We start from the raw sequence: 24,072 nt of genomic DNA, 5'->3' as shown, positions 1-24,072 counted from the left end.
CATTCATATAATGATGGATAATTTGACTCATTGTGTTTCTAGAAACCTGACACTCATCATCACATCGCTTTTCTAACACAAGGACACAATAGCACTGGAGAGCCTGTTTAACCTGGACCCACTGTGATGCAGGAATCAACTGTCCCGTCTGGTTGTGTCAAACCAACTCCTCAGTTTTATCTATAAAACTAATACATGATCTGGATTGATGATTTTGTATTTTAAGTTATATTTGTCTTGGCTGTGTTTTTCATATGAGCCATATGTGTTTGTATTTATGTTGTGTGAACTCATAATAATAATAATAACAACAACAATACTAATAAAATTGATTATTATATTAGCTTTTCTGGTTTACATGGTCATATTCATTATAATTAAGCTGGTAGATGAGCTATCTGTCCATCAATGTAATGGCTGAACTATGAATAATAAATCTAATATAAATACATATTATCACAAACACAAACAGAAGACCCAGATGTGTTTTCCAAACAGGAGACTGTTGTTGCCCTCTGTTGCATTTGCTCATCTGGGAAACCCCCCGAGTACCCAGGTGGGAGTGTGTCTCTGTGTGTATGTGTGTGTCTGTGTGTGTGTGTGTGTGTGTGTGTGAGCCTCACCAGCAGCTGCTGTAAGGTGTGCATGTCTCCCTGCCAGGAGGCCTGCAGCAGCCGGGCCTGGGGGGGCAGATGGGGCCTCGTCATCCACCCCAGCACTTTCCCCTGGAGCTCAGCAGGGAGGACGTGGAGCGCTGTCTCCTGGCTGCGGTTACACAGGGTCACATCGGCCCCTGTCCTCATCAACCGCTGCACCACCTCCACACATTAATAAGAACATATTCAGTTTTAGAAGATTATACTTTTTAGTTGTAAAATTCCACTTTACATCTTCTGTGATTTAGTGACGACATCCCCTCGAAGGGGGAGTGTCTCCCCTGTGTTGCCAGTAAGAAGTGTTTGGTTCCAACATGGCTCCCATGAGAAATCAGTTCCTGTAACATTATGTAAGTCAACATGTCTTATTGTTATTGAAAGGAAAAATACAGGTCACGTGGCCGCTCATGCTTCTGTAACCAAAACCTCCCAGTGTCTCACCTGTAGGAATCTTACAAAGAGCTATGAACTGATGTCAGATCTGCTAAGTTTCACAGCTGCAAGAGAACAGATGGAAAACCCAGGTAACACATCACTAAGCCAACTCACACACACACACACACACACACACACACACATACATCATACCTCAGTCCAGCCTTTACTACAGGCTGTGATAAGTGGAGTGCAGCCTTGCTCCTCTTCATCCTCAGTGTCCGAGACCTCCTGCTCCTCCTGCTCCTCCTGCTCGTCCTCCTCTTCTTCAAGGCTCAGCACCCAAACATCTTCATTCATCTCCCGTTGCTCCATGCTCTCATCGACACCAAGCCGCCTCCTCCCTGTCCTCTCGCTTCTCTCCACAGTTCACTGGTTTCCTGTCAGACCCAGGGCTGAGGAAAAGAAGGAATTATTAGAAATGAGAGGAAAGAAAGAATCAAATGATCTCAAACACAGCAGCGATGTGTCTCGGCTCAGTTTCCGCAGTCGTCTGTGTGTTTGTGTGATCATCACTGTGATGTTATCGCTGATGTAACTCTCTGATGAGCCAGTGGTCCCAACAGAGCCAGCACAGAGGCTGTGACAGCGACTACTGTCACTTAATTAGATAACACACACCTTTATCTATTCAATGTTTCCATGTTTGCCGGAGCCACGTGTACTCTCTCTGGTTGTGTGTGTGTGTGTGTGTGTGTGTGTGCGTGTGTGTGTGTATGTGTGTGTGTGAGGATATTTCTGGGAAGCGAGCACTCTTTTTCGATGGGCTGTGTGGGGGTTAACACTCAGTTTTAGGGTTAGTCATTTATTTTGTATGATTAAGGTTAAGGTAAGAGGCAAGGGGAGTGTATTATATCAATGAGTGTCCAAGTACAAACAGCTGTGTGTGTGTGAGTGTGTGCGTGTGGTTTTTGTGTGTGTGTGCTTGTTTAATATTTGACTAACACAAACAGAGCATTTAAGTATCTAATACATCAACATGTCCAAATCAATATCATAACTTCACAAGGAAAGTGTGTTTAAGAAGACTGAATTAAACCGTCTGGAGAGTGTTGACATGTTTCCTCCTCACTCATGGCTCTCACAGCTTTAAAGCTCAAACAACCATTAATCAGGATCTGTACTGCAGCTGTACTCACTGTGGAGAACTCATTTCACTCTTCGTCTCTCTTCTTCTTCACATTCCTCGATCAGCTATACTCCATAAAGCCGTTGATCCTTCTCCGGCAGACTCTCCTCTCTCCAGTGCTTCCACTCCACTTGTCCGTGTTGCTGCTCACCTCCTGCTGTAAGTTTACTGTGGGTTGCTGTGGAGACAGACAGACGGTCGGCCAGGCGAGCACTGGTTTTTTAAATGCCAGTAGCCTGCTGCCTGACGCATTGAGACAAAGTTGAATGCAAATGGTTTATTCCCCCAATATCTCTCCTAGATCAGCTGTGGGGAGAACTCAACATTTCTGCTTCTGTTGTGTTTTTTTGCACTTTGTAGTAAACGTGATCAAACAAGGAGCTTTTTCATGGTTTTGCCAGAACAGAGGGTGGTTCCCATCCCCTTGTGGTTTGAGTTGTGAGTCAGACTTTCAGCCTAGAATTGGTTGTGGTTTGATTTTCACACTGTCTTTATTCCTTCTACCTTCTGTTCAAGAGAGATAATAAAATCTTCTTTACTCCCTCCTCTTTACTGTCTTCAGCCTCCTGCAATTATCCCCCCATCCTCAGAGTTTCATCCACTTTCATGAGTGGATCTCTAAATAAGGACATGTCTCCTTGAAACCACTCAGTCTAATAACCTGTAAACTTACAGAGGTCAGATGTTTATAATGCGGGGAATACAAATATTGTAGGTCAGATGTGTATTAGGATTGCGAGCATTAAAAAACATTGTATAAAGTTTTCTTATCATCTTTTATTTCCCTCCCAACAAATAAATTATAGAAAGAAATTCCCATGATACACTCAAATCTCTCGATGTTCACATTAACCATACACCATTTCTTCAGTGCAATAATTCATCATCTGGTTTCAATCATCAAATTAAAGAATTTTTTTTAACAACCCAAAAATGTGAACTCTTCTTGAACTAAAAGAAAAGTTGTGTTTTGAAGTGAGTCAAAGCATTCCTAATTTTTCTCCTTTCTTCCACTAGATGGCGATGAAAGCTCTTATAGGCTCAAGAGGTCACAGTTGATTAGCAACGAGAATGGAACAGGTCATTTATTGATCTGAGGCAGACAAGAGGGTTTTTACTTTATTTTAAATTTCATTTTTGAGGTATCAGGTAGCAGCAATCGCTGGCATGATTGTTATTGAAAACAGACACTAGGACACAAACACAAGGGGGCTGTGTCTCAGGAAGGGTTGACCATTAACCAGTTCTGTGGTTTGATGCATTCTAAAGTGTCCTTGGGTAAATACAGAGCCCTTTACCCCAGTTAGCTGTGCTAGTGTGTGAGCAGCACTGTGTAGAGAAGCCGTGTGTGTATGAACGTGTGTGTGAATGGGTGATGTCTCTTGAACTGTAAAGTGCTTCGAGTGGTCGATAAGACTGGAAAAGTTCTTTATAAAGGTCTGGTCACCATTTACATTCCTTTCCATAGGTGAATGTGATGATTGAGTGAAAAATGTACTCATAGAACAAATGTCAGAAAAGATTCAAAGTGAGGATGATTCACAATAAACTACTGAGTATCTATAGCATCCAGATGTTGGAGACCCAGCTCTTCCTCACTGGGAGCTGTTGTACCTGAGGTATCAGAGAGTGAAGCTGCAGAAGTCCACTGGCCCTGTGGCTGAGGTCATCCAGCTGCTGTTGAGTGACTGCCTCTTTGTGGTGACGCCTCAGGCTCTGTTCAGATCTGGGACTAACATCCATCCTGACAGATCCCATCACAAGTGGGCAGCTCTACGCTCATGTTCACACCTGTTATTCAAGAACTTCCTGAATGTGACCACTTGTCATCAGATCTCATATCAGTTACATGCCTCCGTCATCTCCCATTTGACAAAATGTGTGTTTGTCAAATGAGAAATGGCATTTCATTTCCTGAGGTGTTTTTTCTTCTTTCTTTGGTCTCTGAGCTTCCTCTGTTTCTCCGATGTAACACGGTGATACACAAAGTTCATTTCTGTGAGTGAAGAGCATGAAACAGCAAAGGTTCAGCTCACACTCCCCCCCCCCCCCCCCCCCCCCCCCCATCCCACGTAGATGAGTCATCTTTGGACCTTTTGATATAAATGAATGTGTCGATTCTCACTGGGTTCAAACTAAAAACTGCAGCCACAGAGAGACACTTTTTTATACAATTCAAAAGACACAACAAACTTATATGTTTCCAGCTGCTCCGATCTTTGAAAATTAAGTCATCTTAATATTCATATTCGTGAAAAATGACACTATAAAGTTTCCTCTTTTTTTTCTCCGTTCGGGGGAAGTGACTAATTGGAAAAAGTTATTGAATCATTCGTCTAATCCATCGTCATATGTAAAGATATAAATCCCTCATTAAATAGTCTATTTTAAAGATCGTTATTCGACTCAGCTGAACGAACTCTACACCACCACTAGATGGAGGTGTCGTACAGTTGTGAATGTCCACCCTGTGTGTCCACGCTGCACCTGTCTTCATATCCACACCGCAGCTTGGCACCACGGCTTTTACGCACAAGCACCGAGCTCTCCATCCTCGAGTTAGGTTCAGAGTATTTCTGTCCTGCCCCCTCCTTTGTAACACCACAGTTATGTAGAACTATGTATAAACTGAATTTGCAGTTTGAAGTTTGCTGTTTTGGTCACTGGTGTATATCCGATGAACCAGTGGAAAAGTACCACTTCCTCCCTCATGACATCACCCTCACCCTGCTACACCCGGGTCTGTCCGGTGTGTCCTCCGCTCACCCACAGTCGTGTCCTCCTCAGAGAGAGAAGCAGCGTGTGTACACCCCCACTCTCTCTCTCTCTCGCTCTCTCCCTCTCTCTCTCTTTCACTCATGGTCCCAGTCTAGCGCCTCCCGTTGCGCACAGCCACAGCGCACATGCCAACAACCTCGCCAAACGCGCTCCGTATTTCTCCCGACCTAAGGACGCCTCCTCAGACAGATGGATGCAGCTGAACCATCCAACATGCTCCTGACTTCCTGAGGAGCAGCAGGAGTAAGGACGAGTCTTGATGCGCAACGTCGAGCAGCTTTACGCACGGTGCAGGAGCAGAAGCCTTGGGGCTCTTTGACGGGACAACTGGCATTAGGTGGATTTCTTCACCTGCCCTCGCTTATGGTGACGCCTCCCACACTTTGAGCTCCACCAAGTTGCTCTCCCCCTTCTCACCCCTCTCCCAAACTTCGCTCAGCGGAGCTTTCTGACAGGATGGGACCGCAGACCGGGACAGCTCTGTGCAAACACACGCTTCTGTGGTTCGTTGTAGGTGAGTCCTGACACACTGTGGCTGCATTGGTGAAGAGGCTTTAAGATGCGTGACGGTTGCCTCAGGAAAACATCCTAAGAAGGAAAATAGATGCAACCTGCAGGCTCGGTTTGGAGTTTAGGGGTTTGGATGTAGCCTAGATTGTGTTCACTGAGGCTCAATAAGGCAGATTACAGCCAGTTCAGAGACTCTGCTCCACATGCAGAGTCAAAGAAAGGAAAATACTCATATTTTTTGGAACCCAAATGTGTGTATTTCAGCAGGAGAAGCTTCACAAAAGAAGTGTCACAATGTCTCGTGGACTGTCTTGTGCTTGGATTTGATCAGAAGAGACACATCTACATGCACTTTTATGACTGTATATGGAGTGGCCCATGAAATATTCAATTCTCTCTGAGTTTATCCTGATGGCATCGACCACCTAACCTGATTTAAAAACAGGATCAGTGTTGTGGTGAAGTGTAAACAGAATAATCTGTGTTTAAATACAGATTTGCAGTTCAGTTGGGAAGTGGTGGATTTCAGGGAGGGTGTGTTTACAACCATAAAATGTTTGAGAAGCAACTGGTTGGTTCAGTATAACGGCTTTATCCAAATAGATAGATAGATAGAACTTGTAATTTAACACTTCAGTGAAAAAATTCTGTGACTTATTTTCATTCCTCAACCTCTGACCATTACATAGCTTACCCTTACATGAACTGTAATGCGAAACCCCCATCCACTAACCAAGCATTTAACATCTTGGAGTTCGGACTATAATTATTATTTCTTTTATTTTTATCCTTACTCTTGATATGAACTCGTGAAAACTGGGATTAATACACATCTGCCCAGTTGAAGTACACATTGGAAATACAAGGCACTGCAGTATGTGCACACACGCTCCCCACCGGAGATGTTCAGGGAGCTTCCGTTGCTCTTTTGCCCTTTTGCCTCCTCGCACTGTGTTTACAGAGCGAGAGAGATGTGACTCACAGCAGCAACAGGTTACCTCCTGACTGTTTCACCACATTCCCATTTAAAAGATCAGCTGCTGTGTTTTTTGGATTCTTTTCGAAAGAATTATTCCTCCCTGAATAATTTTCTTATGTGAAGCATGTGACCTTCCACTCTCACAGGGATACTTTAATCAGTGGAGCAAAAAGTTGACACAAATATAAATAATCTCTGCCGTTGAAGTCATCAGAATCATTTTGCTGAGACAGAAGCCATTTTTAGTTGATCTTGGTAATGTGAGCAGAACGGATGGAGGAGTCCTTGACTCTCTTTCACATGGATAAGGAGGGATATGACAGAGAGACACGTCCACCCTCCTCCCCTGACATCATCATCCTTCATCTGACGGCTCACTATTCAAATTGAGATGACAATAAGAGGAACTCTTTGAGGAATGGCTCGGGGGAAAACATCACAGTGTTTGAAGCAGTGAATCATGGGTCAGGAGACCATGTCCACCCGGTCCCTGAATAGCAGAAGTGGGTGGACTGTTGTTTTGTTTTACAAGTGGGCAGGTTTTCAAATCAGCTTCTCCTCCAGACCCACGAAAAAAAGTTAATAAAAGAAAAGCTCGAGTTAATGAACTTTGTTCGGACGGCTTCATCCGGAACAAACCAAGCTTTCTGAAATCTGCCCGATTTAAAGGATCATCTGAGACTCTTTGATGTCTGACATTATAAAATACTCACATGCTTTTATAGGTCTGGTTTTTAATGCTCATTCTAATCAATCCTCCCGTCCACGTGACCATGAAGTGATCCCCGACCGAGGCGGGTACCAGACTTCAGAATTCAGTCAGGCCGAGTGGTGTATCTCATCCACACAACAGAACTACACGTGAACACCGAGGCTCATCCATTACTCTGCTACAGCCAAACAAACGCAACAGAGGAACAATTTCATAGAGAGATTCCTCAACCTGCTGAAGCTGCGATTCAAATGGAACCTGCTTTGATTGAGGGCAGCACAAAAAAAACACAACAGGTACATATTGACTAACTAAGGAGATTCACTGGACACAAGAGTCAAACAACAAATGTAGATAGATAGATAGATAGATAGATAGATAGATAGATAGATAGATAGATAGATAGATAGATAGATAGATAATAAGGTAGATAGATAATAAGGTAGATAGATAGATAGCTAATAAGGTAGATAGATAGATAGATAGATAGATAGATAGATAGATAGATAGATAGATAGATAGATAGATAGATAGATAGATAGATAGATAGCTAATAAGGTAGATAGATAGATAGATAGATAGATAGATAGATAGATAGATAGATAGATAGATAGATAGATAGATAGATAGATAGATAGAAACTTTATTAATCCTGTGTGAAATTCAGATCATCCAGTAGCTTGTAAACTTAACACATCAGTGACATACATACATAAATCACATACGTAGAACACATTTACAGATACAGGAACAGATACACAATGATGTGATTGTGTCAGTGTCCAGTAGGAAAGTGTTCGTGTGCTGTTGGAGTGGATAGTAACATAAAATATAAAATGTATATATATAAAAACAGCAGAAAAATATATATATATAAAAATCTAAATATAAAATATGTAGTGGTAAAGTAATTAAGTGGGAATGTGGAGCTTGTTCACTCAGAACTTTGGGTTTCCCCTCCTAAACTTCTCACAGTGACAGTGAAGTGTTTTTCCAGCAGCCGCATCGCTGGCGTCACCCAACAAAACTGCATAAATGCAAACAATCTTGCACAGGCACTTCCCAAAGTGTCATGTTTATGCAAATCCCGGGGCTATTCATTGATTTAGGTGTTTGTATCTTAACTGTTACACGCTGCGGGAACAGGTAAGAGTTTGTTGCATCACAAACAGATGTGACTGTTTATCCAAGGGAGATACTGAGGTCAGTTGGCTGACGTCCTGCAGCAGCAGCAGGCACAAGTGTGAACACAAGAGAGTGGGAGGGGAGCAGCCGAGGGAGGGAGACACCAGGACTTGTTGACCCCCCCCCCCCCCCCCCCAACTGCAGAAATTTCAGGTTTCTATGACATCACCGCCCGAGAGAGTGATGTTAACGTCTTTCAGGTTTTCTCCAGTAAACTCTCATCTGTCTAGAGAATATTGAAGTCGTTGGTTTCTTCTTACCTCCTCTCGTTGGCTCTGCTCTGCTTGGACACAGACGCTTTTTAAGAATCTCCATAAATCCGACGACGAGTGTAGATAATGAGATGTGTGGTGTGTGTGTGGTGTGTGTGTGTGTGTGTGTGTGGGTGGCCATTCTCTGTGACACATACTGGACTTTGGCTAATTAGAGGGAGGAAACGATTAGAAGACAGCTGATGAAAGTAGCCGTGCCCTTTGACAAAGCGCTTTTTGATCTGCTATAGAAAGATTCCTTTTTCACACCTCCTCTTCATTCTGATTCTCCCCCAGTGTTGTGCTTATACACTGGACTTCGGTCTTCGGCTTTTCAAATCTTAGCCTGCAGTGAAGTTTGCTGCAATACAATCAGTCCAATCCCTGTGTGCTCATCAAAGGAGGAATTATTTCTAACTTTGCTTCAAAGATCCCATTTCATCCTCTTTCAGGGAGATTAGTGCGCCCAAAGGAAAAGCACTATTGCAGAGCGGCTGTGTTGAGTCTGTGCACAGTGGTGGAGAGAGAAGGAATGTCAGGGCCGCTGTGAGCGTCTGGCTGCGCCTGAGCTCGCTGGGAGCAACTCTTCATAATTAGTTGTAGATCATTGGCAACGCTGGGGGACATCAACCTTCTCTCTTGTTGCAATTGCTTTTTGAAATTAACAAACCACCCATTGTGAGTGTGTCTGTGTGTGTTCAAAATCCATTTAGCTCACTTGTTGTTACACACTCGCCAAAACTGATGTTACCTTGTGTGATGAAAGTCATGATTCCACAATTGAAATAACACCGTCTTCTGGTTCGGGATTTGAAACATTCTGCTGTGGATCTGAATCAGGGGGGCGGGTCATGAGATGTTTTTCTTTTCTTCTAAAATTAAAAAAAATGGGCATTTTTGAAGATTTTCATGATTTCCTGCAGAATAATTCAGGGATCTTAAAGGAAAAAAATGTATGAATGATTTTGTGAATGTTGGTGCAGATCCAGATAAGTAATTAGTAAGTAATAAATAATAATCTGGATCTAGAACACGATTTCTGTGTCAGAAAAAACATATTTCTGACTGTTTAGTGCAGAGTGGTCCACTAGATTTGGTCTTTTTCAGCTGCTTCATGCTCCTGGACTCCCCCAAATTGGCAAGTTATTTTTCCCACTGGCTCCATAACGGCTCATATCTTTGTAGAAAGCCCTGGTTATGGCAGCTGAGTCAACCTCAGTTGGTCTCTTGTTAATGAATTTATGAATTGATGAATTGAGAGCCTTTGCCTGTCATATCAACACGCGCTCCAGTTATAACGCTGTTGTAAACAAACACCAAACGCAACCCAGCAAATCAAATCCAAATTTAACATCTGAGTCTGAGTCAATTATACAGAATCTACCCATATGTGTGTGTCTGTGTATTTCACCACATTTCTTGAATATGAAACCGTGAAGAAACCCTCCTCCTCCTCCAAATCCGAGACATCAGCCCTCTCACTGAGAAACAGCCGATTTTACAGCCCATTTATCTGGGCCGCTGCTCTCATACATTACATTTAACCTTACGTAATAGTGACATAGTGAGCCTGTCGCTGTGGTTTATCCAACCAGCGCATCAAGCTGGAACTTTGCTTTTGAAGACTTGTTTTTATGGCATTTCTGCTTCATTTGAAAGAACACGATGACACGTCACAGCGGTCGTGTTCGGGATCCGAGGCCACGACGCTGAGAGCTCATGGCACATGAGTCACGTAGAGCCACCCAGAAATAGCCTGAAAGGGATTTCTCCAAACATTTATCCAACCAGACTGGTCAAAATATGGATACCAGTGACCTGAGGGAGGAGTGACTGACGAATAGAGACGGGTATGTCTTTTAGTCAGGACTTGTCTTTTACACAGTTTGGTGCTGGTGACCAATGAGCTGCTCAAGGGCGACAGTTTGGGACCGCAGGAGGCATGGTAACCTCCAATAGACAAGTAGTGAACCATTGTCATTCTTATGGTGGCAAAGTATCGCCAAGTATTTTAGTCTAAGAGTTGAGAGGCAAACAAAATGAAGGAGGTCATGTTTTCATTGGTGTTTGTGCGTTTGGTTCGTTAGCAGCAAAAACCTTCTGGACGGATTTCCTCAGGATCAGTGGGAGGATATGTTGGTCTGGAAAGAACCTTCAAAGTAATGGTGCAGCTCCAGGAAAAGCAAAGGATCCAAGAAAAATCTCTGATGTGTAGAGCAACATGATCAGGTGAAGTGTGATACGGATCCCAATGAATTATCTAGATCCTCATCAGGGCCGATCTTTATTCCGTTACATGTGGTATCAATTATTTCTTTCAACTATATCAGAGATTGGGGTATTTTGCCTGCACTCAATGTGAGCAGATTGCAGAACCTCTCTGGGCACATGGTTTATGTATCTGACGCAACAGGTGTGCTCTCTACGTGCGTCCTTCTAGTTACTCTCGGATTTTACTAAAAAGCTGTAATTAGAAATAGTTGTAGCTCAAACCACAGCTGAGCTACCGCCTCTCCGAGCCAAGGCTTCAGGGGCTTTCTTCCCCTTTTTCACGATAGGCCCTGTCTCCATACATTAAAACACTTGGTCATTTATTTGTGATTTGAATTCTGATTATGTAAATAATCTGGTTTTGAAGTGTGTGTTGTATTATTTAGAGGAATTGTGCTTGTTTTCGTTCAGTAGTATGATTTAGCTTTTTCTTGCATTTACCAGGGATATTTTAGTTTTTCTGTTGTAGAACCTTTTTGTTAATAACATGCAAAAAAAATTGTTCATCTACTGCTGCTTCTTCAGTATTGTTTTCAGTGCCAGATAACACCCTCCACCCCTAACTGGGGCTAACAGCACTACAACCATACGGATTTAATGATGATATAAAAGAGATTACCATGTCACTGTAAAGTATATTTGCACTCATCAATTTAAAAAAGACTAAAAGAAAATTAAATAAAACATAATAAGACTTGTAGGAGAAGTAGATTTTTGTATTATGTCAATATAACAATGAGTTTAATTGACATTCTTGAAGTCATAAGTAACATAAGATTCTAAATATGTGCCGTGTGTAGTATATGCAATGCAGTACGTACAGGATGTAAAATATAAATATAGACTTCATAAGGTAGCTCCCAGTGTGGAGAGGTAGCTCTCAAGTGTAATTACATGTGCAATCTCCCCCCAGCTTTATAGGATATAAATAATAAATATGGCATTTCAGACTCGTGGGTTTTCTGCTGCCATTCAGTCTCCAAACAGATCATGAGGTCAGGGATTTGAACTAGTGACCTTTAATTCCTCCGCTCTGTTTTGTGACGGCAGCTTCCGATTTCCCAATGCTCCATTATGCACCCGCGAAGCTGCACTGGGCTCGGCCGCAGATCTGATTTCACAGCCTATTTATCGCCGGAAATCCTCCCTCGTAGGTCACATTTCCAAACAGCTGAGTGAAGGAAGTTCATGTTGGATCCGCTGGAAAGGTTTCAAATGAAAAACGTCTTTTACAGCTTGAATTACACCTCGGAGCTCGAATGAATGACCCTCCATCAGCGTTTCCTCGTTCACTTTTATTTAATTTGTTTGTCTCTTCAGTGCTTGTGATGAGTAATTCACCCAGTCACTGGAGGACTGGAAATATTCTTCTTCTTAGCAAATTCATCAACACATATAAAACCATCAATCAGTCAATATTCACTAATCCCAATTTGAGAGGATGTCTTCGCTGTTCTCTCCCTCCCTCCCTCCCTCCCTCCCTCTCTCTGCACATTAACCTGTCTCATAGCTGGTCCTGACTGGTGTGTGTCTTTTGTTTGTGCTTGTGCATGCGTGTGCACTTGCAGAGCAGTAACCCAGTTTTCACTGTCACGCCTCAGCAGCTAATGAGCAGCGTTGAGGGCACCGCTAGTTAGTGAAGCATGTGTGAATGTGCATGTGTACATTGTGTGTTAAATACTGGTGTGTGTGTGTGTGTGTGTGTGTCTATGTGTGTTATTTTACTGTACATATGTGAATCGCCATCTGCAATTATCCAGGCGCCATTGAGCTAACAAGTATTTCAGCACCTCGGTCGTGGAACACACATTGAATGCCAGTCTCTCACACACACATATGCTGACATACAACACCCGACAATGGGAGTCTTTCACTCACTCGCATTCATAATAACACAGAGGAATTAGTACACACGTAGGACACTGTATGTGTGAACAAAGTCGTGTGAAGCAGCAAGTGAGTCACACATGCTCCCCCTCGGCCCTGAGCGGTGCCCTTGAGCAAGATGTCCGATGCTCAGTTGATGTCAAGTGTCATCAGAGGCTGAGGTTGTGTATCGACACATACTAACTGTACCTGAAGGCAGTTACCTGAGGAGTATCGGTCATATTTTAATAACTATAGAGGAAGTGTTCTGATCCATGCTGTGAACTTTGAGGGTGGAGTTACGGATTCTGGGGAACAAGGAGTTTTGCTAGATGGGAAATTCTAAAGCGAAGTCATGTAGGTTTTAATGGGATGAAGCAGCTGCTGTAGATCCAACCAGTAAAACAATCTGGCATAATGTGAAGATTATTATGAACTGTCTCCCCCCCACCGTACTGTGCATTAGCAGAAACACAGTTGTTGCTGATCGGCTAAAACATTGTTGTGCTGTTCGGGTGGTCCAGCTTTACTTTCCCAAACACAAGGCCAGGGCTGTGAAGTCAGAGGTTTTTCCAGTGCACACACAGAACGTGAGGAGATATTACCATAGTTTGACAGGAAGTGTATTGAATTAATATAGACTACCCTGCCTAATATTTTCTAGTGCTTAAATCTTGAGAAAATAATCCTCATAAGAAGTGAACCTACGTTTCCCACTGCCTCAGCTGTTTCCTGACTGAAGCTGAATCCCCATAAGTGAAGTGGTGGACAATTACACTCAAGTAGAGCATATTGTACCATAAAGCTTCATATATTTTTAAGTATGTGGAATCCCAGTTGGACTCAAGCCCCTTGTACTGGAAGTGTAACTGGCTCTTCCCACTTCCCATTAACCTTAACATAAACATGGAAGCCCGACAGGAAACATGCGTTACTTGTTCAAATAAAAGTTTAAAAACAAAATGGACATCTTCAATTACATTTCAGTGCTCCTCACACACACATGAACCATCACATTGTTTGACCATATGTGCATAAATATATTCATGAGTGCGCAGCTGAGTGTCTAAGTGGAGGCACACAATGCACAGTAAATGTCACATTAAGCTGAAGCTATACAGCACTTTCACGCTCATCTAAACACAGGCAATATGCAGACGCTTTCCATTTGAGCAAATGAGTTCCAGCGAATACCCATCGACCACATTTAGGTCTGGGTCTGGATATATACATACATTTGCATTAAGGCATTATCATGCACAGGTCACCTGCCTGCATCAGTGTTTGTCTAAAGCCTGTCGGGGGGTTGACTCTACATTTTAAGAACTGATAGCAGCAGTTAATCATTTTTATTTTTACCCACAGAAAGTGTACTATGATAAAAATGCAATCTATAATTTAAACTCCAAAGTAAAGTGGTTTGTCTGACTCGTTCTGTTCAGTGTGGTTGAATGGTTTACTGGGACCTAAGCTGTGAACGATACATGTTGCTGTCAAGTTTTCAACTGCTTCACCCAAAGTTTAATATTTAACACTTCACTCTTACAGAATACGAGTTCTGCTGCCCTGTGCGGTTCACTTTGTTAAATAATTTAAACCACATAGACCATGTGCTGGAATCAAAGGTGTGCATTCCAGTAACATGTCCGCCCCTGACCTGAGGAAGTGAGCCGGACGGCTTGAAAGGCCCAACGCTGTGCTCAGGCAGAATATGCAGTGTTAGCTGTGAAAGTCAGTGGAAAGATGTGAGTGGGTGTGATCAGATGCAACACACACACACACACAGACACACACACACACACACACACACACACACACACACACACACACACACACACACACAGTCAAGTCTATTCTAGGCAGAATTCTTTTTCACTTTCTGTCTGAGCCCAAAACACAGATTTTAGATCAAGAGGAATAATTACATAGGAAAATTGGGTTTCAGTTTTCATTACATGTGGTTTTAAGAGACTTGAACAAATGTGGAGCTTCTCCTCGATATGCTCGAACCGCCTGTGTTCAGGCTGCAGGACCGTTGTGTCCTTTTTTGCTCTGGAGTGAACGCATACAACTTAATGGTACATTCTACCTTCTTCTAGGCGACACATTTTATAGTCAAAGGAATATCTTCAAACTTGGAGCCAAGTTTCCGTTGGAGAATGACCTGATCAGAAGGTCATGGTCACTGTGAGCTCACTACACATAGTTTTGGAAGAATATTTGAAAATCTTCTACATCCTAGAACAAACCACAGGGTGATTATTTTAGTTTTTCCTATTTTCTACCATTTTTTTTATTTGATTGCATTAGATTTAGGTAAGCTAAAAAATGATTTAAAATAGTCACTTCCGTCTGATGTATTCCTGTATTCACAAAGAGCATCACCCAGTTAATGGAGTAGACCAGGTGGAGTCATGTTTCCTCTTAAGAGGCTCGCTTAGTCGGATCATCCATATTTATCTCTTATACCTCATCAGTCCCCGTCAGTCAACTCCTTTCAAAATGTAATCCACCATTCGACATGCTTGTAATTGGAAGCCCGTCAGCCCAGTATGAACTGATTTCAGGGATGTAACCTGAACTCGTGATGAAACTTTGAAGGCTCGGCCCTTTGCAGGTGAGTCGGGCGGAGGAGAGAGGGGGATTGAGTTCCAGGGCGCTGAGGTTCACGACAGACAAAGACAGGCTGAGAATAGGACAGCAGCGTATGACATCAGCTGAATTAGTTTCACAGCAGAGACAGTTTATAAATGACAGGTCCTTATTTGTGCAATTATGCATTATGTAGATGAGTTCTGGCCTCTGCTGCCACCACACAGCATCATGGTAATTTATAATGTACCTCTCTGTGTTATCGCTCCTCTTTCATGCACCCTACACACCACAGTGTTTAATGAAATAACATTATCCAATAAATGAATACCCCCCGCCTGTTGTCTCCATCTCTCGCTGTCTGTCTGTCTCCCCTCCTGCCTCCCTTCACTTCCAGTCAAGTAGTATCATACTGCTTTTGCCGGTATGCCAGTGTGGCTGCCGAGCCTGAATTAGACTTTGTTAATGCCGTGCAGACACCCGACTCTTTGTCTCCGTCTCGCTCATCCTTCTGTTCGCAGATGATGTCAAGTGAATCAGACAGAAATCTCAGCTGTTTGTGGCAGTGACTGCGCTCTTCAATGGCTCAGAAGTGCCGCTGGCACGACAGCAGAGTTGGCTTTGTATCATTCCTCTGATGGGATAACAAGAGAAGGAGAGAGAGAGCAGAAAACAAACAGCGTTTGTGTTCTCATTGAGGATTTGGAATATTTGTTGAGAAAAGGCACTCTTATGAAAACACAAAAACTAATCTGGAAATCAACTTTAAACTGTCATTATGATCAGTGTGTGTGGGGGGGGGGGGGGGGGATCATGATCATCCAAGAGACTGTATGATCTAAATTCAGAGAGAGAGACTGATATTGAGGCCCTTTATCAGGAATGTGACCTGACGGAACCTCTTTAATGTCCTCTGGGGTTCCGGTGTTAAACAAGATACTTGGACAAAGCACACAAAAGGAAGTGGATTTATGCCTCTGTTAGGTTTAAGGGCAGAACAGGAGAAGAGAGATTTCATTTGCGAGTTCCCTTTGTCCCTCTCCAGGCAGCATAATGTATAGATGTAGGCTTTACTGCAGAGCACAGCAGGAAGCTTACACACACATCAGACCACAAGCTTTTTGTTTAAACCCCTCTCTGTGCGTGTGTGTGCGTGTGTGTGTGTGTGTTTATAATTTAAAAAGGTAATAAATCACCCTGATTACAGAAAGCTATAATTAATGATACATGTTGCAGTGTGCACTGGCAGTTAGGATCAAACTCTATGTTTTCAAAGTGTTAACGACGAGTTAAAATGATGTGAGAAATGAATTCAAACACATGAGTTACGTGGAAACAGGATAAAAATAATGAAGTGATTTATACGCACAGCAGCAGCAGCAGCAGCTCGGTAGTTCCACTCGTACTTTGGCCACTTAATAAGTCCTCTACTGCAGCACAGGAGTGGATGAGTGGTTTGGTTTCAGCAGCCGCGGGCGGTGCTGGGACGAGGGACGAGACAACCATCAGACCCCCCCCCCCCCCCCCCAGTCTCACTGCCAACCAAATTTTGTTTTAATCAGACCATGAACTGAACATGGCAGTTTCCCCTCAGCAAATTTCAGCTCTATAATCCCTGGTGCTTCAGAGCGGAGCCAAAAGCAAACCGCATTATCCCAAAGGATGAAAACAGACGGGGATGTATGCTCAGCGACCTTGGGGCGTTGTGGTACTTTTTTCTAAGTGAATTATTTATTTCTACCAGAAATGAGGATGATGTGTCTCTGAGTTGGTGCTATCATGACTGCTGTGGATCCTCCAGGTAGTTATCTGGACAGCTCCCCATAAGTAAAGCCAAAGCTTCGCCCCCTTGTGGTCGGATGGAGCGTAGTTCAAAAACCCTGCCTCCATATTAATAAATGGGACAAGGACTAAAAAAAGACATTTGTTTTCTGTGTTTTACATGTTTTGCACTAAGTTTTACTTATCAAATATTTGCAATGAATGGATCGGACAATTTTTTTAACCATCCTTAGACGTATGGAATCAACTGCACAACATACATGAGTAATAATAACAACAAATAAGTAACAAATGTCAGAAAATGGAAGTTCTGGTTCCACTTTGACTCTTCGCCCTGTTACCATTACATTAATGTTGTTCTCTTAACATGAACTGGAGATTGAGCCAGTCGAGATGAGCTGCCACGTGAGCTGGAAATGGTGTAAATAAAAAGTGTGTAAAACATGTTTTCTGAGCCTCGCATCCTCTGACCCGTCCCTGATTGACATATTACCCACGACTGTGGTCTAGTATCTACATCGACAGACCCCAACTCTGATATCAGCTGCTGCACCGAGTCTGAAAGGCAGAACACTGGTTAACCATATTCTCAGTGCGTCTCTCACGCTCGGCTGCCGCAACAAGATCAAAGTGTGTTATATGAATGGGACCTGTTCTTCTGTAGTGGCGTTAAACAAAATGTTCACACTGGCCCACAGGCAACATCAGCTGTAACCAGCTTCCATCCACTATTCATACTGTTTATCCTTTGAGGGGCTGCAGCCGATCCCAGGTGACATCGGGCGACATGCAGGGACGTCACCAGTCGATCCCAGGACCAACACACAGACACAAGCATTTAGAGTGCCAGCTGTACCTAAGATGCTTTGGATAAAAGCGTTTGCCAAATGAGTAAATGCAAGTGTTGCCTTGATGTACTCAAGATATTCAGAGCTGACAAACAGCAGCACTAACCATGATAAACCACAGACGCACACACACACACACACACACACACACACCGCAGAGCCTCTCAGAGGAGAGCTGCTCGCCCCACTACAGCCCATCTACCCCCCCCCCCCCCTTGGAGGAACTTAATGTGCTTCTAGTGACTCTCAAAGCTCCACCAGACTCAACATCTCTCCAGCAGAGAGAATGAAAGTCCGACAGCCGCTTTTCACGGCTGGTTAACTGTGACTCTGCCCGTGACCTGAATTTACCCTGACTGGAACCCAGACAATTCCTGAGCTACTGAAACAGCAGGAGGAACATTAATCAAATACAAGTCCTGAGCAGGCTTCTGTTACCAGAAATAGAGCCACTATACACCATGTGACGGTGTCTTGACGTTGCATGGAGACAAACACAATGACCTGTGTTGACGGGAAGCTCATTTATTTTTTTTTTTCCATGTCTCGCTTGCACTCTAACTTATCCTGACAAGGCTACGGCCGTTTGCTTCACCTCAGTGGCTTCACCGGCCCCTGAGCTCGCCTCTAATCAAACCCCCTCTGACACTGCATGGGTGCAGCCGATCATCACAGCCAACAAAGCATGTGTGTGTGTGTGTGTGTGTGTGTGTGAGACTGTGTGTGTGTGTGTGGTTGTGTGTGTGTATATCACATGTCCTTTAACTTCTTTGCTGAAGCCTCCCTGACATTATGTGTAGCTTAATTGACTCAGCTGGTGTCCACTTTCCTCTGTTGGCTGTAATGACCCCACTCTCTCTCTCTCTCTCTCTCTCTCTCTCTCTCGCTTTCTCTCTCTCTCTCTCTCTCTCAGATTCTATCACGCACTAAACATGCACCCACTTTATATCCAGGTATATGCTGCACTATACGCAGGCCTCTTTCTTTCAATTTACAAATCTTTAAACCCTAACTTGGTTAAGACATGATCAGGTTAAGCTGTTTTTTCGGTCAGTAACTCGAGATGTTCCACCTCACAGGGATCAGATCCCTGAGTTTGTGTGCACTCAGTTCAGAACCGGCTCTCAGCCACGTCATCGCTCTGGAGGATCAGGACTTCGATCGACTCTCATGATTCTGCCCTCACTCGCTGACAGACCATGTCCCTGTGTGCCTGTTATATGCTTTCTGAAATGCTTCGCCTGAACTGACCCTCCGTTTATCGCTGCTTATCCCCTGTGTGGCCTAAATGACAGTGTTTTCATGGTCTGTTCATTTCTATCGGCTGTAGTTTCCTGCAGCTTCACCAAACTGAAGCGGTTATCACGGATTTGAAGCAGATTTTGACTCAACTGTTGCCTCCTGAACACATGGAGTGTGTTGAGAGGAGATTAATGACAAATAAATTTAAACTGCCTTTATGTTGACATACATAAAGGCAGTTTTGTTCGGCTGTGCACAGCAGTGATCAAATAAGTACTTTGAGGTAAATGCCAACATGAGCATTTTAAAGGACTATAAATGCAGTTATTCTCTGCACACCATTATGCAGATGGTGGTGGTTGAAGTGTTTGGGTCAACAAACCACTTTAGGAGTCTCAGGGGCAAAACAGCGTTCCAGCCTAAATCCAATTAACTTGAAGTAACCGGTGACTCCTTCTTCAAATGTAAAGAAAACAACAGAAAGAAAACACAAAACGCCTCAAATCCACAGCTGCAGTCTCTGATGCAGAGTGTGAATTTGGCTCCGGGTTGAGGAAAACAATGGACGTCTAGAATATTTCAATTATATTAAAAACATGGCGTAAAAGACACTGTTTCAAGTTGAATTTGTAATTGTATAATTGCCTTGTAAAAGAAAGTTGTCTGGATGTAAATATAGGTTTTGTAAAATGCTCAAATACAATATTGGCGATTGAAGAAGACTGTCTTTGTTATGCCTCGGAAAAAACGAGCTACGTATCACAACACATGTTGGCACTTGTTATCTTGTTCCCTCTGGTCTTTGCAGATAACGTGCTTCAGTGATGCTGCAGCTCATCCCATTGTTGTGTGCCCTCGCAGACACAATAATTGTATGCTATTACCAGAGAGACCCGGCCAGGGCAGACCTCTATCTGCTCTGAAAGCACTGTCTGCTATAATGATTAGCTGCTGATAGATGGGATGCAACTTGACGGAGATAGATGTTGTATCACACACACACACAAAGGCACACGCACACCACCTATTCTGTAATTGTCTCAAAGCATTGCGTGCTTGTGTGCGGGGGAAGGCATGTATAGGTGTCCGGGGGGAGGGTGATGGGCTTTGCAAAGGGCCGTCTGTTTGCAAAATGCAATAAAAGTGAGCTGTCTGTCAGAGAGGAGACAGTAGATGACTTGAGTCACTGTTTCCTTCAATTAAGAAGTGTGAGAAACGTGTTTTTAAAAAGCTGTGTGCATAATGCGTCCCTCAAACAGAGGAAGTGGGCATTGAACCAATGCAAAGTTTGTAGTGTGAAAGAAACACTGGACGTTAAAACAGAGAAAATTGGGTTTTTCTCTGGGTTTAAACATTGGTGAAAACCTTTTGGATAATTCAAGTACACGAGTCAAATAAATATAGAGCATAGGTAAAGTATTTTTACTCATTCTGAAGAAGAATTGTTCTACATGTATCTTTAACATCATTATCTTGCCTTACTGTATCCCCCCACGGCTTCTGCCTGTTCTCATGAATTATGGATCATCTACTTATCATCACCTCATACACAATAGGACATAAAGAATAAATTCCTCTTACTATATCCCCTCCTTTCATGTCAGGTTGAGAGCGACGTGTGCGTGGTCCTCGCTCCACGTCCTGTGTCTTAACGCCGTGTAGCGAGATTTCTGCTGAGCTTAATGAAGCGTTTTTTGTCCTTCGAGTAGCGGGAGCTGGGATGTGATGCAGCCTCACACACTTATACAGAGACAGTCCATCATTTTCCTCTATTGAGCTGAGGGAACATTCTCCCTCTGCCTCACCACTTTAAAAGGAATAATTCAAGCTTTAGGGTCAATATCAAAAATATATCGACCATTTTAACTAGACAATATGCTCATTTAAATGTTTAACTATTGTATAACTGTATTATAAATCTTTATATTACATTCAAAGTAATTTCATCCTCCAGTTACCAAACTATTTCCAGACCTTGCACTTCCCTGTGAACTTCTAGCTAGCTATCATTCCCTCGGTGCTGAGCATGACAGAGAACAGAGAGACTGAATGCATCAGCTGCTTACATCAAATTGTAAAGTGAGGAAGTAACAGGAACGAAATCCAGCATCACGAAAGCAGAAGAAATATACAAATCAAAACCACTTCACAAGCGGTGCAATGCATTTAAAACGCTTTTCAAAGCCCTCGCTGTGTGTGTACGTGTGTTTCTTCATATTGCCTCTGAAGTAGGAGTAGCTCCGGGCTTTATTAGAATTCAATGCTTTTCAAGAGGCACACGCTCCGGGCTTTAATAATAACACTAAGACCTCCTCTGAAGGGAGGGAGGGTTCTCGTTGAGCTTCGTGGTCATCTCACGTTAGTGTGTCATTGATAAAGCAACGAGTAATGTCCCCTGTATGTTGTAGGTGGCTTCAATGCAGCTGAGCCATAGAGGGAACTTCTCATTTTGAGGTTTCTCTGGGACATTATTTACTTTGATCACTCCCTGTCTGTCTCTGTGTAATTAAAGGGGTCTTATCTGATTAGGACAGACACAAGCAACAGATTCATTTGTGTGTATTTCAGTGTGAGTGACAGCGCAGGTGGTTAAACAGTAATAGGGTGTAATGACGGCAGCTGAGGCACAGCTACCGGCGTTCCTGTCCTCTAATTCATCAGACATGCTCGGTTTGCTCAACAGGCAATAAGAATAACTCACTTTACTCCATCCATATCTGATAAAGAAACAATATTTAGAAATATCTGTCACGTCTAGAAATTAGCTGAGGACCCACATGCAGATGCAGGAGGAGCAGTGAGTTACTGACGGAGCCGGTGAAATAACTTTTGTACAATCCAAACATGTATGAAAAGACAAAATTACCTGATCTCTGTAACCAAATGATTTAAACAGCATTTTCTTTCTGATCCATATAACGGGTTGATCAGTATATCTGTAGGAAGTGAACTGCTCTGAAATGATAATCAATGGTGAGCACAAGATGAAACAGGAGGTGGTTAAACAATGTGAAAAACACAACTCAAGGTGCAAAGATGAATTTAAATATACAAACATAAGGAGATTATGAGACTGTCTTTCAGAAAGGTCAACTTTGTCAAACTACTTCAGACTAATTAACACTTAACCTGGGGAAATATGCAGAATCATTAAAGTAATCAGGCTACACTGTACTGTACTGTACTGTAGTGTAGTGTTGTGTAGTGTAGTGTTCTGTTGTGTAGTGTAGTGTAGTGTAGTGTTGTGTACTGTAGTGTACTGTACTGTATTGTAGTGTACTGTACTGGTTGGTGATTTGGGAAGTGATGAAGCTGTTTAGTCTTGTGAGGCACAACGACTCCAACTTTTCGCACTAAAGTTGTACTGGAAGTTGAGTTGCGTGGGTTTCTGAAATATTCCTAAAACCTGAGTAACTTCCGAGGATCTAAACTGAGCTGTCAGCGAGGTGGGAAGAGACGTCTCCTTCTCTTTCTCCTTCTCCTCTACAGCTTCATGAATTAAGAGGATTTGTGCCTAAAGTGTTTAAAAGTCCAGGACGTGGGTGTTTTGATGTGAAGTTGGGGGATAGGCTCACAGTGGTCAGAATTTTCTTCTGATCAAAAGCCAGAGATGAAGATTTCATTTCTCTTTGAATCATCTGTGAGAAATGAGAGAGAGAGAGAGAGGGAAAGCAAGGTGCAGGTTAATTTACTAACATCAGATCCGATCGGCTAATTAGTCCTTTAACAGAAACCATCTGCCTGCCTCTGCTGGCTAGTTGTCACTTAAAGCCCGGAAGGAGTCGCAGGCTGCAAAGTGTGAATCATGTTAAAAGATACGATATCATCCATGAGTCAACGGTCGGTCACTCCTCTGACACCGAGTCTGTGAGATTAAGATTAAGATGCATTTATCATGCAGGTAGGGAAATTTAACCACTGCTTTTGACCCATCTGGTGCAGGACACACAGAGCAGTGAGCGACCATGTACAGCGCTCGGGGAGTAAGGTGCCTTGCTCAGGGGCACTAGACAGGGAAGGGAGACTCTTGGATTTTTGGACAGATCAATCCAGGTTCGTGTTTTTGTTGTCTCTCCGTGGAGTTGAACCAGAGACCTTCTCTGCCCATAGTCCAAGTTTCTGCCACTACACCACCGCCTCTCAGCAGAGCGGCTGCCGACCATGGACAAGGGGAAAGCGTTATACACGAGGCAGTTTAGTGGATCTTGACACATTTCCTGCTTTTGTTTAGTTCTCGGGTTTATTTGCATGTTGGGTCTTATTTCTAGAGCTGTGACCTTTATTTCTAGAGCAAGAAGCACAAGCTGAGAACAATCAGACATGTTGCTGGATTTTAAATTCTGTTGAGAAGTGCCATACGTGAAAAGAAATAGTTTTTTGTATTTCCAGATGTGGTTTGTAGTTCCAGCTGCACACAATCCATCGGACTGTCTTTATGTTGTGTCCGTTATGTCACTTGAGTCACTCGTCAGTTCGGTTTGAAGGCGACAACTTTGAAAAGTGAAAAACTTTTTGCGTGAGGACTTTGAGAGAAATACTCACTAGACCTCCACAGCTTAGTCCTTATCTCTGAAGCACATAGACGAGTTTCTCCTGCCATCCCCCTTGTAAAGACTGAAAATGAGCCTATGAGTCATTCTATAATTAGGGAGTACACAGTTGACAATGTTGGCATTGTTTATTGTAATAGTTTGACAATATGCTAACATTAAAGGGGTTCATTAACATTCCTTAACTAGTGTTGTTATACATTAATTACATGGTAGTACGAACATGTGTAATTACAGAGTGATTAGATAAAAGGATGTGATTCACAAGACCACAGCAGGAGATTCT

At 43.0% G+C, this 24,072-nt stretch overlaps 2 protein-coding genes across 4 annotated transcripts in view; one reads left to right on the top strand and one right to left on the bottom strand.

Annotated features, from left to right (window-relative positions):
* The window catches only part of map3k19 (mitogen-activated protein kinase kinase kinase 19), a 14,022-nt gene extending 11,694 nt beyond the window's left edge, over positions 1–2,328 (bottom strand). The window contains exons 1-3 of one of the 2 annotated variants that reach the window (XM_062401883.1): positions 2,231–2,328; positions 1,245–1,486; positions 624–818 (exon numbers count right to left, since the gene is read on the bottom strand). In XM_062401883.1, coding sequence (XP_062257867.1) covers positions 624–818; positions 1,245–1,406 — 357 coding nt within the window. In that variant the 5' untranslated portion in view covers positions 1,407–1,486; positions 2,231–2,328. Of the gene's footprint in view, positions 1–623; positions 819–1,244; positions 1,578–2,230 lie in introns of those variants that run through there. The other variant, XM_062401884.1, reaches the window with a different exon arrangement.
* Positions 2,329–5,006: 2,678 nt separating this feature from the next.
* The window catches only part of ramp1 (receptor activity modifying protein 1), a 39,934-nt gene continuing 20,868 nt past the window's right edge, over positions 5,007–24,072 (top strand). Inside the window, exon 1 of one of the 2 annotated variants that reach the window (XM_062403165.1) lies at positions 5,007–5,512. In XM_062403165.1, the coding sequence (XP_062259149.1) occupies positions 5,455–5,512 (58 nt within the window). In that variant the 5' untranslated portion in view covers positions 5,007–5,454. The remainder of the gene's footprint in view (positions 5,513–24,072) is intronic. The other variant, XM_062403164.1, reaches the window with a different exon arrangement.

Source organism: Platichthys flesus, chromosome 13 (genome assembly GCF_949316205.1).
Source record: "Platichthys flesus chromosome 13, fPlaFle2.1, whole genome shotgun sequence".
Classification (NCBI taxonomy): Eukaryota; Metazoa; Chordata; class Actinopteri; order Pleuronectiformes; family Pleuronectidae; genus Platichthys; species Platichthys flesus.
This window is presented reverse-complemented; position numbering and strand designations above follow the sequence as displayed.